This window comes from Bos grunniens, chromosome 17 (assembly GCF_055505025.1).
Source record: "Bos grunniens cultivar Pamir isolate PY7600 chromosome 17, Bosgru_T2T1.0, whole genome shotgun sequence".
Taxonomy (NCBI): Eukaryota; Metazoa; Chordata; class Mammalia; order Artiodactyla; family Bovidae; genus Bos; species Bos grunniens.
Genome location: NC_141181.1, coordinates 51222553 through 51240898, shown reverse-complemented (window position 1 = coordinate 51240898; position 18346 = coordinate 51222553). Strand labels below are relative to the sequence as shown.

The window sequence follows — 18346 nt, the reverse complement described above, 5'->3', positions numbered from 1 at the left end:
GGACTATAGCTGGCCAGGTTCCTCTGTCCATGGGGATTCTCCAGGCAAGAATGCTGGAGTGGGTTGCTATTCCCTTCTCCAACTGATCTTCCCAACCTAGGGATCGAACCCAGGTTTCCCACTTTGCAGGCGGATTCTTTATCATCTGAGCCACCAGGGAAGCCTTAAGAGAGGAGCAGGGATAAGCAGAGACCAGGAGGAAGGGCAGGAGTAAGATGATGGGTGGGGTCGGGGTGGCTTCATGCTCAGTGGGCAGAAGCCCCCAGGGGCACAGGTGTACAGGGTGCCTCCTGCTCAGACCTGGCAGCTCTATAATAGGCTGACTTGTTTAGTCACTAAGTCGTGTCTGACTCTCTGCAACCCCATGAACTGAAGCCCACTGGGTTCCTCTACGCATGGGATTCTCCAGGCAAGATTACTGAAGAGGGTTGCCATTTCCCTCTCCAGGAAATCTTCCTGACCCAGGGATTGTCTCCAGCATTGCGGGCAGATTCTTTACCACTGAGCCATCTGGGAAGCAAACAGGTTGGCTAGTATCTCCCCCAAAGACCATGTCTGCCTAGAACCTCAGTATGTAACCTTATTTGGAAGGAAGGTCTTTGTAGATGTAATTAAGACAAGGTCAAACGGGAGAGAGTGGACCCTGGATCTGATAACCTGAGAAGACACAGAGACGAGGGAAAGCCATGGGAAGAGAGAGGGAGAGACTAGAGGAATGTGGTGGCCAAGGAGTGCCTGGAACCACGAGGGGTGGGAAGAGGCCAGGAGGATCCTCCTCTGGAGCCTGCAGAGGGAGCACAGCCCTGCTGACACCCCAACTTTGAACTTCTAACCTCCAGGACTATGAGAGAATACACGTCTGCTGCTTTAAGCCCCTCAGTGGGTAGGGATCTGTTACGGCAGCCCCAAGACACAGCTCCTCCACCACCACCTGCCTGATCTGATGCTCCCAAGGGAAGCCCATACCTGGCCCATGTCTTCAGCATCGTGCTGGGGCTGGACAGCAAACAGCCCTTGTATGAGGCCAGCTTGGGGAAGACCTGGGGAGAGATCACAGGACGGTGGGGAATCCAGGGCTCATATCCTGCCCATGGTGCCAAGGAAGAGGCCAAGGGAGTTGCTGGGCTGCCTACCTGCCCCTCCAGCAGAACCCGGGCAAAGTGTTTGTAGCAGTCAAGGCCTTCTGGAAAATCCACCTGGACGGCTGGGAGCGGCCAGCCAACGCGATCTGGAGCACAGGAGCTGGTGAGCGAGGGGCCGCGATGGATCCCCATGGCTCCCCACTCAGTCCCATCCCCACCCATCTGCAGGGTCCTGCAGCCTGGGATGACACTGCCCAGGACGCAGACACTTCCCAGGGCACACAGGATGGGGAACCACGTGTCCACTGGAGCCCAAGGCCACTGGGAAGTCACCCTGACTCACAGAACACGCTGGCCCGGTGACACAGCATCCGGCCCTTCTCGGGGCAGTAGGCGGGGGGCGGCTCCTCCAGGGGCTTGTCAAACTGGCAGTAAGAAGGCAGCAGGACTGGGATCCACTGCATGTCCACGGTCGATACACCTGGGGGCCCAGAAGATAAGGATGGGGTCTCAGCGAGGGGCTTGTGGGCTCTCCCCACACAGGTCCGGTGACACAGCTCACCAGAGCAGGGGGGTCAGGTGAGGGTCCAGCCAGTTGCACTACCTTTCATGTACATCTTGGTGGTCTCCACGATTTCCTGGTAGACCACAAACTCAGGGAGCTCCTTGAAGAGCACAGAACTGGGGTGGATGAAGACAGGATCATCGAGGAGAGGGGTCTGCAAGAGAGATGGTAGGTGGGCATGAGTCTGGGAGATACATGAGCAGCGCGTGAGGCTGACCCCTGTGAATTCAGTTACATCCTCGGCCAGAAAAGCAGGACAGCATCCATCAAAAGACAAATGGCTATACCAGCAGGGTGTGTCCACCGATGGAGCAGGCAGCCTGCTGGGAGAGGTACAGACACAGGCCACAGTTATGACCCGCCCAAAATGGGAGACTGAGCTAAAAAAGCCAGTGTAAAAGGCTACACAGGGCAGGATCCCATTCATGGGAAACGCGTTAGAAAAGCAAATCCATGTAGACGGAAAGCAGACTCAAGGGGTGGATACACCCGTGGCGGATTCATGTTGATGTATGGCAAAACCAATACAATATTGTAAAGTAATTAGCCTCCAGTTAAAATAAATAAATTTAAATTAAAAAAAAAGGGGGGGGTGTGGAGATTCAGGGAAAATGTGGAGTGATACAGTGATGGGTACAGGGTGTCTTTTTTGGGGTGATAAAAATGTTTTGAAATTAACTACGGTAATGGTTACACAACTCTGTGAATAGACCAGAAACCTCTGAATTGTACATTTTACAGTGGCGAGTATGGGATGTGCTTTCTGTCTCTGTTCAATGAAGCTGCGGGGAAGCTCACGCCCAAAGGGAGAAGCGGCTGCATTGTCATTTCACCTTGGTCCTAGGTGGGAACTTTCCCAGGGACGGTGGGGCCAGTGACCAAGGACGAGAGGCCCACCCAGAGCCAAGGGTCCCCCCAGCTGCCGCTCACAGGCATCCTGACACTGTCCAGGGCCAGGTGTCTTCAGCGCCCAGGCTGCTAGGACACGAGACAGATGGGAGGATGAGGAGGGCAGGGGCCCTAGGCACGGCCGCCCTGCGGGCCATCCCCGAGACAGCGGCGAACCTTGTAGGCATTCCTCCACTTGTCGTCCACCAGGTCCTCGCTCCGGACTTTGCGGGCCAGGTGGTCACCCAGGCCGGCTGTCACAACCTGCCGCAGGTAGGTCACCTGGTCCTCGTTAGGCGGCTGCATCTTAGGGTCCACGAAGAGCCCGGCCTCAGGGCACATGGTGTTGGCTGAGAGGGGAGCCAGTTGTCAGTGCAGCCGGGCCCGGGGCTGGCTCTGCCTGGCCTCAGCCACTTGTGCATCTAGGCCCTGTGCACAGAGCTTGCCGGGAGACAAGGCCCCCAGTGGGACAGAAACAGCTGCTCACACGTCTGCTCCTTCCTTGGGACAAAACCCCAGTTTCCTTGTGGGCAGCAGACTATGCTGAGACAGCCTACACCCGCCTCCCTGTCGGCCTCGGGGCAGGGAGCACACCCACCCAGGAAACCCAGTGCACGGGCCATGCTCTCCGAGAAGGACAATGTGGAGACAGACCATCTCTCCCGAGTGCCCTGTGCTGCAAGGCCCTGGCGTGAGACCCAGGGCGAGGCTTCCTCCTTCCACATAAGAAGGATCTGAAGCCCACTGTGCAGCAGGGAGGAGATGGGGCTTTGGGCCTTGCTGTTTGCGTGGGAGGGAGCAGAAGGGTGAAAACAAGAAGGACCAGGAAGGCAGGAGGGAAGAGTGGGCTTGTGGATCTTAGTTCCCTGACCAGGGATGGAACCTGCACCCCTTGCAGCGGAAGCCCCAAGTCCTAACTGCTGGACTGCCAGGGAATTCAAGGGCTTTCTGTTATGAGGTTTGCAATGTAAATCTGTCTTCTCTAGAAAACCTTCAGTGAAACCCATGTTGTTTAACTTAAAAAAGAAAGAAGAAGAAGGAAAAAAGGGGAAGGAAGCAGATCCCTGGGCTGGACAAAGATCTGCCACCCACGCCAGGCCCTGATGTGGCTTCAAACAGGTCTGGTCCTCACAGTTCAGACTAAAGAGGGGTGGAAAATGGAGGGCTGAACCGCCACCTGCTCCCCAACTTCAACAAGAGGGGCCCCTTCCACTGCTGGAGAAACAAACCAGGATTGGACCCTACTTGAGAGTAGAGACCCCTGGATGTGGCCACTGGGCAGGAGGTGCAGCCAGCAGCTGGTCCACACTAGACCTGGGACAGAGGGCAATGAGAGGGACATCATCAAGGAAAAGATGAGATTGACAGACAACCTGATGAGAGAGGGTCCACGTATCACTGCCCTGCTTGTGTGTGTGTCCTCAGAGGATCACAGAAGTGCCGCACACTATAGTAAATTTTACTGAAAATGTGAATCCGCAAATACTGAATCTATGCATAATGAGAACCGACTATATGTAGATGACATGGCTCAGAATGTCAACAGGGTCAAGTTCTCTGCCGGGTGTTGCCCAAGGATGGGAGGAGGCTGGAGGGTGGGGGGTACCTGCGGTGGTCAGCTGGCCCCGCAGGCGCCGGATCTCCATCATGGCCTTGTACCGCAGTCCGTTGGCCTCACAGAACTGGGGTGAGCAGCCTGCATACTCGCAGGCTCCCACGGCGCCTGTGCAAAGAGGAGGGGAGCGCTTGCTCGGTGCCCCGCCCCGCCCTCCCACCCTCCCCACCACCCCCAGGCCACGCCCACGTTGGGCACTCACCCAGCAGTACCATGAGGTCTCCAAGCTTCAGAGAAGCTCCTTGCCCTGCCCAGATCCTCTTCATCTGAGCCACGCGGGCCCGCTTGCCCTTCAGTCTGGCGAGCTCCTCGTCACTGGCAGCTGGCCTATGAGCACACGCCACTTGGGCTTTTTGCCCTGATGCTTGGGCCACAGGGGCAGGGGACCTGCCAGTTACTCAGAGAGGGCCCAGAAAATGCCTGGTGGGGTCTCTGATCACCATGATCGTGGTCTTGGGAATTCCCTGGAGGACCAGTGGTTATGACTCTAGGTTTCCACTGCAGGGGGCACAGGTTCGTTCGATCCCTGGTCAGGCAACTAAGATCCTACAAGCCTTGTGGCAGGGCAAAAATAAAAAACAAACCACACCCCCCTTACCCCCCAACCCAGAGATCTGTAAAGACTGGAACACTGGCAGGGCGCAGGGAGGATGCAGATTTCATATAAGACCACTCACTGAGTCAGTTATGCCCCAGGAGGCTGGATTTCACAGCATTGCTCAGCCCGTGGTGGGCTCCCCCCACCCACGCACCCCGATCCCTGAATGCCCGTCCCACAGCCCCCCACCTGTCCAGCTCCTCGAAGAGCTCCCGGACGGTCATGGCAGCCACAATGGTGATGGTGTAGGGCAGGCAGCCATGTTGCCTGCTCAGCGCCAGCATCTTGGCGTAGCGTGGCGCCACAGGGAACGTGGCCATGGTCCTGCCCAGCTCGGTGATGGGGCAGCTCAGCCGGGACCTCTGCAGCTGCTTCACCCTGGAGGATGGAGGGTCAGCTCGGAGAGGGGTCAGAGCCGAGAATGGGGCAGGAGCTGGGCTCCCCGCTTCCCTCAAGTCCCTCCCCTACCTTTCTGTTTTTGGGGGAGCCTGCAGGGCACCCAGTGCAATCAGCAGCTCCTCAGCAGCGATGAGGGCCTCCACGGAGGGGGGTGTTGGAAAGGGGAAGTTGATGACCTAGGACACAGGGAGCCATGGCGGGAGACATGTGAACGCAGTGGAGGGCTGGAGGAGGGGGCGAGGGCAGGTCTGGTAAGGGGATGGGGCTCCCACTGCCTACCCTCCAAGCACCACTCATGCTCAGAACATGGGACATGGGGGCCTGGGCACACTCAAAGTCCCTGTGCCAGGGGAACCCCAAAGGCCCTCTTTGTTCATTCATTCACATCATCTCTTACTCAAGAGCATGTACTGAGCACTTCGTGTGCACCAGGAGCTGTTCCTGGTGACAGAGGTTGATAAAACAAGACAAGGGCTGAACGGGGATATTGGGATTGACATGGAAACACTACTGATACTATGCATAAAATAGCTAACTAACAAAAACCTACTGTATAGCAGAGGGAATCTACTCAGTGCTCTGTGGTGACCTAAATGGGAAGGAAATCCAAGCAAGAGGGGAGATACATATACATATAGTTGATTCACTTTGCTGTACAGCAGAAATAAACACAGCACTGTAAAGCAACCACACGCCAATAAAAACAAAATGAAAAAAATAATAAAAACAAGACAAGGGCTCTGGCCCCACTGAGCTTTCATTCCAGATGAACAGTGAGTATACATGTGAATAAACAGTCTCACGGGAGAAAATGTGCCCAGACAATGTGATGATCAGGGCACAGAGTGACCGGCCTCAGGGATTGCCTGAGGGTTGCTTAGAAAGAGTGACCAACTCAAAACCAGTGCTCAAATAAATAGTTGTACACAAATGTTCATGGCAGCATTAATTGTAGGAGCCAAAAGGTGAGAACAACCCAAATGTCTATCAACAGGTTCTTTGACAGTGAAAAAAAAACCCAAACATACTAATGTAATGAAAAGCATGATCCTCTCTTTTATGATGTTATCTTATTGTGAATTGAGCTGATTGATAAATGAGTTTTAAATTGGCTAAAACAAGCAAACAAAAATCCACAACGTTGACTGAAAGAAGTCAGATAAGAAAGAATAAGTATCAAAGGATTCTATTTTTATGAAATGTCCAAAATGTAAATTCCACAGAGATTAAAAAGTAGACTCATGGTTGCCAGGGGCTTAAGGGAGGAAGGCTTGAGAGTGACAGCTGATGTGGAGGGGGTTTCTCTGCCTACACCACCCCTCTGGGAGCAGGGGAGAGGCGAGTGACCCTTCCCTTAGAGGACCAAGTGGGCAGAACATCCCTTGAGCCGCAAGGTCACTGACCGCCCTCTCCTTAGAAGGCACAGTACTGGGAAGGTGGGGGTCTCACAAGAGACCACCAGGGAGGGGCTGGGTGAGCACCACAAGGCTCAGCTCTCAGGGCCACAAGGAATGGGGAACAGCCCAGGAAAGGGGAACAGCCCATGAGGGGGCTCAGGCTGCCCAAGAACACCAGCCTGAACCCTGGGACAATGGCAGGTCAGTGGCGCGAGGGCAGGGCTGTGGCTACAACTGACCTTTTCGATGTTGAGAGCTTTCATCTGAAGGATCAAATCCTCCACCGGCCTCCGGGTGATTTCAGGAGGGGGGTACTTCTCAAAGTCACCGAAAACCGCAGATGAGTAGAGTCTGAGCAGAGGGAAGCATCAGAGATTAAAAAAAAAATGAAGTAAAAAAAGAGACTCAGCCAAACTACCTGGGATTGAATCTTGACTCCACCACCTTACTAGGCAAGGTATTTACCCTCTTCCTGCCTCACTTGCCTTACCTGTGAGATGGGCTAACACAGCAGCTACCCCATCGAGACTGGGAAAGATACTTTATTACTTAAAATTATTATTTATTTATTTGGCTGAGGCGTGCAACATGTGGGATCCTAGTTCCCTGACCAGGGATCGAACCTGCGGTCCCTGCACTGGGAGTGTGGTGTCTTAGCACTGAACCACCAGGGAAGTCCCCAGTGAAGATACTTTAGGTGTCACACAGAGTGTTTGGAACTGTGCCTGGCACATGGCACTCAACTACTTTATTTCTTACTACTTTTCTTTGCATAGTTTCTCAATTTTCTTTTTTTTTTTTTGTAATTTAAAGCAAGGTTGAAAAGAATGGTGTGAAGTTAGTTATTGGGAAAAAAAAAAAAACAGCACATAAACTGGGAGAAAATTATCTGCCAATGATACCTCTGACAAGGATCTAACATCAGGATCATCAGGGAATACTTAACAACTCACCAATCAAAAGATAGACAGGACTGAAAAATAAACAACACGTACAAATGGCCTATAAGCATGTGAAAAGATGCTCACTGTCATTAGAGAAATGGAAACCAAGACCACTGCGAGATACCACCTTGTACTTTCATTTTCATGAAGTGGAAAATAGCAAGCATTGGAGAGACGTGGAGAAATTAGAACCTTCACACACTGCTGGTGGGAATATAAAATGGGGTGCCTGCTGCAGAAACAGTCTGGCGTGTTCCTCAAAATGTCAGCATCACCACATAACTGTGAGATTCTACTCCCTAGGTATTTACCCGAGAGACATGGAAACAGACATTCAAATACTTGTACATGAGTGTTCACAGCGGCACAATTCACAAGGGCCAAAATGTGGACGCAATCCAAGTGTCTATCAGCTGATGAACAGACACGGGAAATGTGGTCCATCCAACGTGCAACAGAATGTTGTTCTGCCATTAAAAGCAACGAAGCACTGACACAGGCTGTGGATGAACCTTGAAAACATGATGTGGGGTGAAAGAAGTCACATACAAAAGGTGACATACCGTCTGATTTCCTTTACAGAAAATGTCCGGAATGATCAGATCCATACAGGCAGGAAGGAGAGAGTGGCTGCCAGATCCTGGGGGGTGGGGATGGTAGGGAGGTGTGGGGAGAAACTGATTACTGGGTATTGGGTTTCTTTTGCAGTGATGAGAATATGTGAAAATGAACAGTAGTGGGACTTCTCTGGTGGTGCAGTGCCTAAGGCTCCACACGCCCAGTACAGGGGGCCCAGGTTCACTCTCTGGTCAGGGAACTACATCCGACACGCCACAACGAAGACCCGGAACAGCAAAATAAATAAGTAAAAATACATTTTTTTAAAAAGAAAATAGTGGTGATGGTTGTACAACTCTGAATATATTAAAATCCACAGAACTGCACATTTCAAAATGGTGAGCTTTATGCTATGGGAATCTGATGTCAATAAAGCTATTAATAAAATAAAAACAAAGGTGCTAATAAACACAGGGCCTGCTATCAGCAGCAGAATAATGAATAATGAAGTGCCTGAAAGCCAACAGGAAAGGGTGTGTGGACCCCAAGGAAGGACAGTCTCCAGTGGGACATGGGACCCCCTTTCCCCGGACGAGGGTGGGTGACCAGTGCACAGTAGCCCAAGGACACTGGGGGACCCCAGGGAGCCCCACCTGTAGCAGTGGCCAGGCTCTGTCCGGCCCGCGCGGCCCGCCCGCTGATCAGCTGAGGCCTGGGAGACCCAGGTGACGCGGAAGGAGGACACGCCAGTGACACGGTCGTAGTGCCGCTTCTTGACCTTTCCACAGTCTACCACGTACTTGATGCCCGGGATGGTCAGGGACGTCTCGGCTACGTTGGTGGCCACGACACACAGCCGTGTCCCCTCTGGGGGAGGCTGGAAGACCTAGGATGGACGGGAGGGTGGCAGCAAGAAAACTGATCACTGTCTCGCCAGTCAGGGAAGAAATCATGGGACTGAGGTCAGAGGAAGTCAGCAGGCAGGGCAGGGCCCGGAGGTGACGAGGTTGATAGGTTCTCTCCTTGCCTACAGCCACTGCTCCCAAACTGAACGTGGGCATGCTCTCCAAGTAGGAGACCCCAAGACCCTTTCAAAAGCCTGGAGTGTTGATCTAACAGCTGATGGGGAGGTGACCCAGGGCCTGACCCGCCCCCATCTCAACATCCTAGGAACCCCTGCTGGGCATCCATTCCAGGGCCCACCCGGTTACCTGCGCCTGCTTCTCCGGGGCCAGCAGCGAGTACAGAGGGAGCACGTGAAGGGGGAGAGAGGCATCGGGCTGCTCACCTGCAGGGGCAGCAGAGGTCGGCTGTATCTTGTGCCCCCAGCTGCTGGCACCCCTGCCTGCTCTGCCAGAGAGGCTCCCCTGCAGCTCCACTGCCAGGGCTCAACCCCGGGCACTGGCAGAGAGGGTGGGCACACTGCAGTCTCTCCTCAGGAAAGCCCCTAGTCCTGCATGGGGATCCCCAAGGGCTTGATCTCAGCCTCTCTAACCCCCCACTGCCTGCAAAGCCGAGCCTGGGAGCGTCGCCCCCATGACAACCAGCACAAGAGATATTTGAAGGCCTCCTCTGTGCTCCGTGGTTTCAGGAGCTCAGGAGACAGCAAAGGGTGGAGCAGGCAGAAACCCCAGCTCCCCTGCGGGTCGTGCCCAGGGAGGATTCCTCGCTCGACCCCAGCCCGTGCAGCAGGAACCAGCCGAGTCCCTGCCAGGTCCCACCTCCATCCGCTCCGTGGTCCCCTAAGTCCAGGTCCAGGTCGGAGGCCAGGGCCGCCTCCTCCTCGTCGTCCATTTCTGCCTCCCTATCCTCATCGCCGTCGCCCGCTGGCAGCACCGAGTAACTGTCCAAGCTGATCTGCGGCAGGGTCTATGGTAAAGAAGACGTCGGGATGGAGGGCTGGAGGTGGCCCTACGTGGACACTGGCGTCACGAGCAGAGTCCGAGGCCACATGACCCCAGGCTGGTCACGTGCTACCCCTGCCTCAGTGTCATCTGGGAGTCAGGGGTGGTCACAGGACTGCTTGCAGGACTGCCCTGAGGACGCAGAGCTAACACACGTGAAGCCCTGAGACCGCTGCCTAGCACGGTGTAGAAGCAATAGTGAAGTCTTGCAAATGCCCTGGGGTGAAAGTCCCCAGTGCCCGGCCCGCCCACCCCCAGCTCTCCAGCAAACCCCAAGGGCCGCTTTCTCTGTCCCACCCACCCTGGGCATTTCTGCAGGCCCTGCTCAAGGCCCCAGGGCTGGGCCTTCCAGAAGCTTCCTCCCAGCCCCCAGCATAGGGAGCCTGGAATGGGAAATCCCAGCCCACCCTCCAGGCCCTGAAGCAGCACCAGCCAACCACTCTCTCTTCAGCAAGAAGGTTCTAGATCCCTGCTGCCCAACAAGGTCACCAGCAGCCCTGGGGGCCCACTGGACACCTGAAAAGTATCTAAAATGACCAAGGAATTGAATCTTAATTTTATTTGGGTTTTCTTCTGGCTATGCTGTGTGGCTTGCAGGATCTTAGCTTCCTGACCAGGGACTGAACCCAGGCTCTCAGTAGTTAAAATACTGAATCCGAACCACTGAATCACCAGGGAACGCCCTTATGTGGTTTTAATTAACTTTACATCTGTGCAGGTGCACAGGGCTGGTGCCTACCACGCGGACAAGGCAGCTTCAGAGTCTGGGCTGCCTTTTCTGGCCTCTACGTACCATGGCCTGGGCCTTCTTCGCCCGTGCCCGTGACTTCTTAAACCTCCTTGTTTCTTCTACTGAATCTCTTTGATCGTCCTTTTCTGGGAAAAGATGAACCAATTAGGAAGAAAGATATCTCCAGGCTCATGCCAGGTAAGCAGGATCCATCATTCACTGTCCAGGGTCATTAATCACCATTCACGGGGAAGGGAGGGCAAGCAAGGGACTGGCTCCTTTAGGGAGGCTCCGAAGGCCAGGCCGCCTGCCCCCAGCCTCTTGGGTGATGGGCTTGCACTTGGGGTTACCTGGGGGCCTGTGTCTGGTGAGGGGGAAGGCTCTTCTCAGCCTGCGGCACAGCGCGTGCACCTCCGCCTGCCCCGTGAGGAACACCAGGATGCCGCCTGCAGGGAGAACCAGACCCGCCGTGACCCGCTTGTTCACGTGGCAGACGTGGCCTTGGTGATGACCATGTGCCAGGCCCTCATCTGAGAGCTGGGGCGCAAGGAAGTGCTGGTCAAATCAAGGCTGCAGAGGCCCACACGAGCAACAGGATGAGCTGGGACAAGGAGCTAAACCTATACCATGGAAACAGGCATTGAATTCCTGGACATGAGCACTGGGAAAGCAGGTCTACTCCCAGGAAGTGGGCGCAACCCAAGTATTCATCACCTGGTAAATGGATAAATGGAACTATCAGAGTATGCGTCATGGGGATGTGGAGAGAACTGTGAGGGCGGGGGTCAGGAGGGACACTCAGGTGAAACACACCTGTCCACTTGCTCTGTGTCTGTGGGGACAAAAGGCACTCACAGCCCCACTGTCTGGTTAGTCCCTGAAGCCTTGCAATCCTTGGGGCAGAACAAGGCAGGGCAGGTGCGGTGAGTGCCCTGGGACCATTGCAGACACTGTGGTACAGAGAGGCCAAGTGCTACCCCGAGCCCCCACTGCCTGCACCCCTGGGTCTGGAAGGGGAGGACCCCCTGCCCCAGCCCACCAGGGTCTCACCTGCGGGCAGCATGCGATGGATCTTGCAGACCTTCCGGAAGCACTCCCCGCTGTAGTCTTCCAGTGGCGTCCGCTTGTTGAAGTGCACTGTCACCGGGAACTGCCGGGACTCGACCTACCGGGAGGCACGGGGTCAGGGGTGGGGGATGACCTGAGCCAGACCTGAGCCCTCCCCCTTCCCTGAACTCTGACCATGAAGGCTGCTACCATCCCAACCCTCAGGCAATCCCAAGCTCTGCTGTGGCTGACAGAGGGGCCCTCCTCCCCCTGGCAGCCCTGAGACCCTGGCCTGGATGGTACCTTGATGACCGGGGGTGGCTGGGTGAAGAGCCGCTGGTTCTGGGTGAAGTCCTCCACTCGCAGCGTGGCCGACATGATGAGCAGCTTCAGCGGCAGGTGCCTCTGGGGAACGAGAGACCGGGGACCCATGGCCACCCGGGGCCAGGAACACTGATGGCGGGGTCAGGGGAGACTTCTGCCCTCTGGGGAACAAGAGACTGGGGACCCATGGCCACCTGGGGCCAGGAAAACTGACGGCAGGGTCGGGGGAGACTTCTGCCCTCCTGGTCTCATCTCCAGCCCCACAAACCTGCTCCTCAGCCCCTCTTCTGGATGCCAAAGATCCAAGAAAAAGTTGAAGTGGATGGTAGTGGCCTGTTAAAGGAGCCCTTAAGATCCCCCCTGAGGGACTTCCCTGGTGGTCCAGTGGTTAGGACTCAGCACTTCTACTGCTGAGGACCGGGGTTCAATCCCTGGTCGGGGAACTAAGCAGTGTGTCATGGGAAAAAACAAAGGCTTAAAAAAAAAAGATTCCCGAGTAAGCTCTGATGACGTTAGGCGAGACAGGAGGGCTTAGCTTGGGGTCCACCCCACACATGGGAACAGTGGGTATGGCTGCTGTCAGCCCCCGCCCGACATCATGACTGTCTGTCTGTCCCCAAAATGGACAAGGAGGTGCAGCCTGACTCAGGGATGGGTGCAGTGGGTGTGCCTGGTTTTCAGCCTCCTCAGCAGCACCTGCTGTGCCCCCCGTGGTGGGCTCTGCTCTCAAGCCCGTGGAAGCTGTCTTCTGAAGCTTATAAACTGCAAACCCCGGAAGTTCAGTGTCTTTGGTAAACAAAAGCCAAGATGAGAGGCACAGTGTAGACCAAAGGTTCTGCCTCCTCCCCAACACAATCTCCTCTGTGTGGCCCCACCACATGCACCTCTATGACCCCATGCGTCTCCTGTTCTTCCCACCTCACTCTCTCTGCTCTGCCACCCTCAGCTGCCTGACCATCCTCAACGCACAAATCAAGACCACAGTGAGATGCTGCTAGAATGGCTGAGGACTAAAAACATGCAAAATGTCAAGTGTGGGTGAGGATGTGGAAGGCAGCCTGTACATCGTGGGCGAGAACACGGGAGGCGTGACCACTGCAGAAGCCAGTCTGGAGCGGCTCAGATGATTACATGAGGAGCCCCTGTGGGACCTGGCAACCCTGCTCCTGGGACAGGCCCAAGAGAAAGAAAACGGCCCTTGGACAGACATTCACGAGAGATGGAAAGTGGGAAGAGCCCAAGTCTCCAACAGTAGATGAATGGGTATGTGAAATGTGGTCCAGCCACACAATGGATGATGATTCGGCCATAAAAAGGAATGAAGCACTGACACACGCGACAATGGGGATAAACTCTGAAAATGTGCCAAGTGAAAGAAGCCAACCACAGAAGGCCACGTGCTGGGACCGCCCTGGTGGTCCAGTGGCCAAGGCTCTGTGCTCCCAATGCAGGGGTCTGGGTTTGGACCCTGATCAGGGAACTGGACGCTGCACACTGCAACCAAGAGCAGAGATCTTGCGTGCCACAACTGTGACCTGGTGAGCCAAATAAATAAAGTTTTTAAAAAAACACGCATATTGTGTGATTTCATTTATGTGAAACATATGGAATAGATAAATCCACAGAGATGGGAAATAGACTATGGATACCTTGAGATGGGAGAGTGGGGGAGGACCATGGAGATAGCTAATAGGTTTCTTTTCAGGGTGATGAAAATATTTTAAAGTTGACTGCAGTGATGGCATATAACTCTGAATATGCTAAAACCCACTGAATTGCACACATTAAATGCATCAATTACATAAAGTTAACCAAAAAAACCCCAAAACGAAAACCCGACACAAGCCCTACACCTGCCCCAGGGCCTTTGCACCTGCTTTTCTTGACATTTAGAATCTCCTCCTCTCAGCAGCTGCTTCTCACTCCTTCCCTTCCTCCAACCGCCCCCACTCAAAGGCCACACTCTCTGTGAATCTCATCACACTACCAACCCTCTACCTTCTGCCTGATTTTGCTCTCTCTTCCTGGTTTTGTCCACCGGGAATTCACAGGCTTCTGAGTGGCTTACTGCCAATTGCCTTCACTAAAATGGAAACCCCATGAGGGCAGGAACTTCTGTCTTGTTCACTGAGAGCCCTGCACACAGCACACACAGAACTGATGTCTGATGACAAAGGTTCTGCACTTCTAAGAAGGGGGTATGAAAAAGCATCAACTTCTCAGTGGGACTGGCGGGAACTGTTCCATGGCACCCCATCCTAGCACAGCATCCCTTTGACGACCATCCCTGCCCAATCGAGGGAGGGGGCAGGTGGAGGGAAAAGTTGACCCCAAGCCGGGCGCAGGGTGTCTCACAGCACATGGAGTATATGGGCTTGGTGGCTGGCTCCACCAGTTCTGTGGATTTCAAAGACCTGGCTGGTGTCTTAAAGCCAGATACAGTGGGGTCTGGCTAAGTGCATGCATGCTCAATCATGTCCAACTCTTTGTAGCCCCATGGACTATAGCCCGCCAGGCTCCTCTGTCCATTGAATACTGGAGTGGGTTGCCATTTCCTTCTCCAAAGGATCATCCTGACCCAGGGATCAAACCTGCATCTCCTGCATTGGCAAGTGGGTTCTTTACCACTCAGCCAGCCGGGAAGCCCACAGTGTCGCCTGGCCCACAGTGAACTCTTTGCTTGAGCCTCTTGCTCTGACAGAGGGAAAAGTAACAGATGACGAGGAAGCTGAACCTAGGGTTGGAATCTGTTTACACCAAGACCCAGAGCCCCGGCTCCTGGCCTGGAGGAGGCTGTTCTAGGAGACCCTCTCACAGCAGCAGTCCGGGTGTGGATGGGGGTGGGCTGAGTGGGCCTCGGGGTCCCCCGGCACCTCCGGCCTACCTTCTCCCGGAGACACACAATGCGGGACAGGAGGCCGATGAGGATGTCAGTGTACACGCTCCTCTCGTGGGCCTCGTCGATGATCACCACCTTGTACTTCAGCAGCAGGAAGTCCTAGGGAGGAGTGGGGAGGAGGTCCAGGGATGAGGACGGCCATCTGGGCTGGAGCACCCCAGGATGAGTGTGCCTCCCAAAGCACCCACTCAATGAACCCCTTTGGTAGCTGACACAGATTCAAGAGCACTTGGCCTGCAGGGGGTCGTCGCCTACGACCCCAGGCCTACTTCTTCATCTGTAAAATGGGACAAGAGGACCCATCTCAAGAGGTCATGGAGAAGTTTCGATGACAATTACTGTTTGTAAAGCAGACAACACAGAGCCTGGGGCCTGGCAGAGAAACTGCTAGAGAAAAGGCAGCTGTGATCTATTAGAGCCGAGCTACCAATGCGGGTGGTGGGGAGGCAGGCAGGAAACAGGGACCAGGGGATGTTGGGCGGGGACCAGGGCAGCACACGCCACACAGACAGGGGCCATCAGACCCCAAAACACACTCACAGCCGCCTTCACAGTGATCTTGGCTGGCCTCGAGGCAGAGGAGGCAGGAGTCACCTCTGCCCTCCCCAGAGACCCCTGCCCAGGGGAACCTCAGCCAGCCAGTGGGTAGTAGTGTGCTTCTGGCTAATGCATAAAGTCTGTGAACCAAACTGCAACAAACATACAAGCTCACATGTAATGAACACCTATTAGGTGTTTTGCTAAAGTGCCTTCATGCTTCACATGATTTAAAGCAATTAGGAGGAAAGTACCAGCTTGCAGATCAAGAAACCAAGGCCCAGAGAGGTTAAGTAACTTATTCAAGGTCACACAGCAACACAACAGTAAATGCAGTGCTTTGCCAAAATTTGTCACGCTGGCTGCTCACACCCTGGGTGACATCCTATCTTCCCACTCTTACGCTTAGCAGCCTTGCTCTGTGACATGAGAAAAGCAACCAACCTTCTGGATTTCCTTGAGCAAGACACCATCAGTCATGAACTTGATTCTGGTCTCTTCGGTCACGTTTCCTTCATATCGGATCTGGTAGGAGACGACCCTGCAGGCACAAGCTACGGATCAGTCCCCTAGAGCTGCGGCTGCTTGGGGTGGTGGCTACTCCAAGGAGACCAGCAGAGCAGGCCTGGTCCCTCTAGGCAGGCGGCTAAGGGTAGGGCCCACCAGCTCACCTACTAAGGCCCAGACACTGGGCCACTCTGCCTCCCTCTCTAGGACCCTGGCCTCCAGTGTGAGGGGTGAGGGGAACTCACAGACAAGTCCAGAGCATATTAATCACACATGCACACAGATCTTGGCTGGAGCCTGATGTAAACAATCAACTCTAAACACTTTTTAGGAGGCAATCCAGGAAATGGGAACACAGAAGGAACACACTCAGGAGTTAGGACATACTTTTTAGTGATGGTTACAGTACTACAATTATGTTTATAGTTGTCTTAAAAAAAAAAAGTTACAGGGAATTTCCTGGTGGTCCTAGGGCTTCCCTGGTGGCTCAGACGGTAAAGAGTCCACCTGCAATGCAGGAGACCCGGGTTCAGTCCCTGGGTTGGGAAGATCCCCTGGAGGAGTGCATGGCAACCCATTCCAGTATTCTTGCCTGGAGAATCCCCATGGACAGAGGAGACTGGTGGGCTACAGTCCATGGGGTCGCAAAGAGTCAGACAAGACTGAGCAACTAGGCACCCTGGTGGTCCAGTGTTTAGGACTCCGAGCTTCCACTGCAGGGGCCCAGGTTCAGTCCTCAGTTGGGAAACTAAGATCCCCAAGCTACGAGGGGCAGCCAAAAACAAACAAAAATCCCCAAAACAGAGTCTTGATCTTTCAGACCTACACGATGAAATATTGAGGCTGAGATGATAAGACATCTGAAACTTGCTCCCCAAGAACTGAGGGAGAGCATGGGGCACAGATGAAACAGAGCTGGTCACGAGGTGACAATTCCTGAAACCGGGTCTCGGGTACCTGGGGGCTCGTTATACTAGTCTTTCCACTTTGGCATGTGGTTGGAAACTTAACACTAACGAGTTAAATAAAGAGGATGAAAGAAAGTGGGGGCAGCTTTGTGTATACTATAAATTTCAAGATATGCAGTGAAATGGCATAGGAAAGATACGGACATCTGTGAACGGCCTCCAGGGTGAACGAGGGCGTGTGTCACGGCTCAGCTCGGTGGGCCTGGAGGGCCATCTTCAACCCTCCTCCATGAAGCAGAGCACTCACCGTGGCGACAGATTCATCTCCTTGGCTACCCGCTGGGACATGGCCACGGCAGCCACTCGGCGGGGCTCCGTGACGCCAATGATGCTGTTGTCGCTGTGAGGGGGAGAACACAGGGCTGAATTTCAGGCAGGAAGGAGCTGACCCAGCAGGCCCGAGGCTGCTGTCCCTACAAATGTCCCTGGCTGGTGTCTGGGATCCTGGATTTCAGGGGGGCTCCCACCTCTCCCTGATGGATAAGAGGGGCTCCCTGGGCCTGGACTGTCTGTACAAACTACATGGTTCATGCTGACAACTGCTTTTCCTTCAGGGAGTCTAGAATTTGGCAGGTACCAGGCAGAGAGTACCCACGTGACCAACCCCCAACGAAGAACCCTGGGCGCTGAGTGTCTACAGGCATCCTGGTAAAGGACACTCATACGTGTTATCACAACTCGTTGCTGGGGGAATGAAGCACGTCCTGTGTGACTGCCCAGGAGAGGGCTCTGGGAGGCTGCGCCTGGTTCCCCCAGACTTCACCCCACGTGCCTTCCTCCTTTGCTGATGGAACATTGTGTCCTTCACTGTAGGACCTGGAGTCTTCCAAGAAAATTGCTGACTTGGGGGCGGTCTTGGGGACCTCAACATACACGGGTCAAAAGGGCTAACAGGAGACGACACACCGCCGCTCCCACTAGGAACTGATCTAAGTGTTTTACACAAATCCAGTCATTTCATTTACATAACAACCCTATGAAGTAGCTGGCAATGATGAGCCCCCATCTCACAGCTGAGGCAACTGAGGCCCAGAGAGGTTAAGGAGCTTGCCCCAAGTCATACAGCATGTCAACCACAGAACTGGAATCAGATCTCCAGGAGCCCGTGCTCCTAACAACTTTGGGGAACCACGTCCACTGTCAGCTGAGAGACCTGCGGGGGACCCTGTGGCCAGCCCTCACCTGCTGTAGCCTGCTTCGTAGAGAAACTGCGGCACCTGGGTGGTCTTCCCGCTGCCGGTCTCACCACATATGATGACGATAGGGTGCTCAGCCACTGCCTCCATAATCACTTGTTCTTCAGAGAGAATCGGGAGCTTCAGCCGCTCTTCCTGGTGAGAGAGAGGAAGTCAGAACTCAGGGAATGAGGGGTAGAGGGGGGTTG

At 54.4% G+C, this 18346-nt stretch overlaps 1 protein-coding gene and 1 non-coding gene across 8 annotated transcripts in view; one reads left to right on the top strand and one right to left on the bottom strand.

Annotated features, from left to right (window-relative positions):
• Positions 1-18346, bottom strand: part of DHX37 (DEAH-box helicase 37) — a 30887-nt gene that overhangs the window by 1432 nt on the left and 11109 nt on the right. Inside the window, exons 5-26 of one of the 7 annotated variants that reach the window (XR_015144427.1) lie at positions 18145-18293; positions 17210-17302; positions 15932-16028; positions 14936-15049; positions 12031-12132; positions 11731-11845; positions 11031-11126; positions 10744-10826; positions 9768-9915; positions 9258-9334; positions 8700-8932; positions 8052-8128; positions 6784-6895; positions 5217-5323; positions 4938-5126; positions 4353-4477; positions 4142-4258; positions 2713-2885; positions 1687-1801; positions 1426-1563; positions 1134-1228; positions 967-1040 (exon numbers count right to left, since the gene is read on the bottom strand). Coding sequence is in view for 2 of the 7 variants with exons in the window: in XM_086347274.1 (XP_086203400.1) it covers positions 967-1040; positions 1134-1228; positions 1426-1563; positions 1687-1801; positions 2713-2885; positions 4142-4258; positions 4353-4477; positions 4938-5126; positions 5217-5323; positions 6784-6895; positions 8700-8932; positions 9258-9334; positions 9768-9915; positions 10744-10826; positions 11031-11126; positions 11731-11845; positions 12031-12132; positions 14936-15049; positions 15932-16028; positions 17210-17302; positions 18145-18293 (2552 nt within the window). In the remaining 5 variants the exon portion in view is untranslated. Of the gene's footprint in view, positions 1-966; positions 1041-1133; positions 1243-1425; positions 1564-1686; positions 1802-2577; positions 2886-4141; positions 4259-4352; positions 4478-4937; positions 5127-5216; positions 5324-6783; positions 6896-8051; positions 8129-8699; positions 8933-9257; positions 9335-9767; positions 9958-10743; positions 10827-11030; positions 11127-11730; positions 11846-12030; positions 12133-14935; positions 15050-15931; positions 16029-17209; positions 17303-18144; positions 18294-18346 lie in introns of those variants that run through there. The other 6 variants (XR_015144423.1, XM_086347274.1, XR_015144426.1 and 3 more) reach the window with 6 other exon arrangements.
• TRNAR-UCU (transfer RNA arginine (anticodon UCU)) lies at positions 12422-12494 on the top strand. The gene has a single exon. It is a non-coding gene; the product is annotated as a tRNA-Arg (tRNA).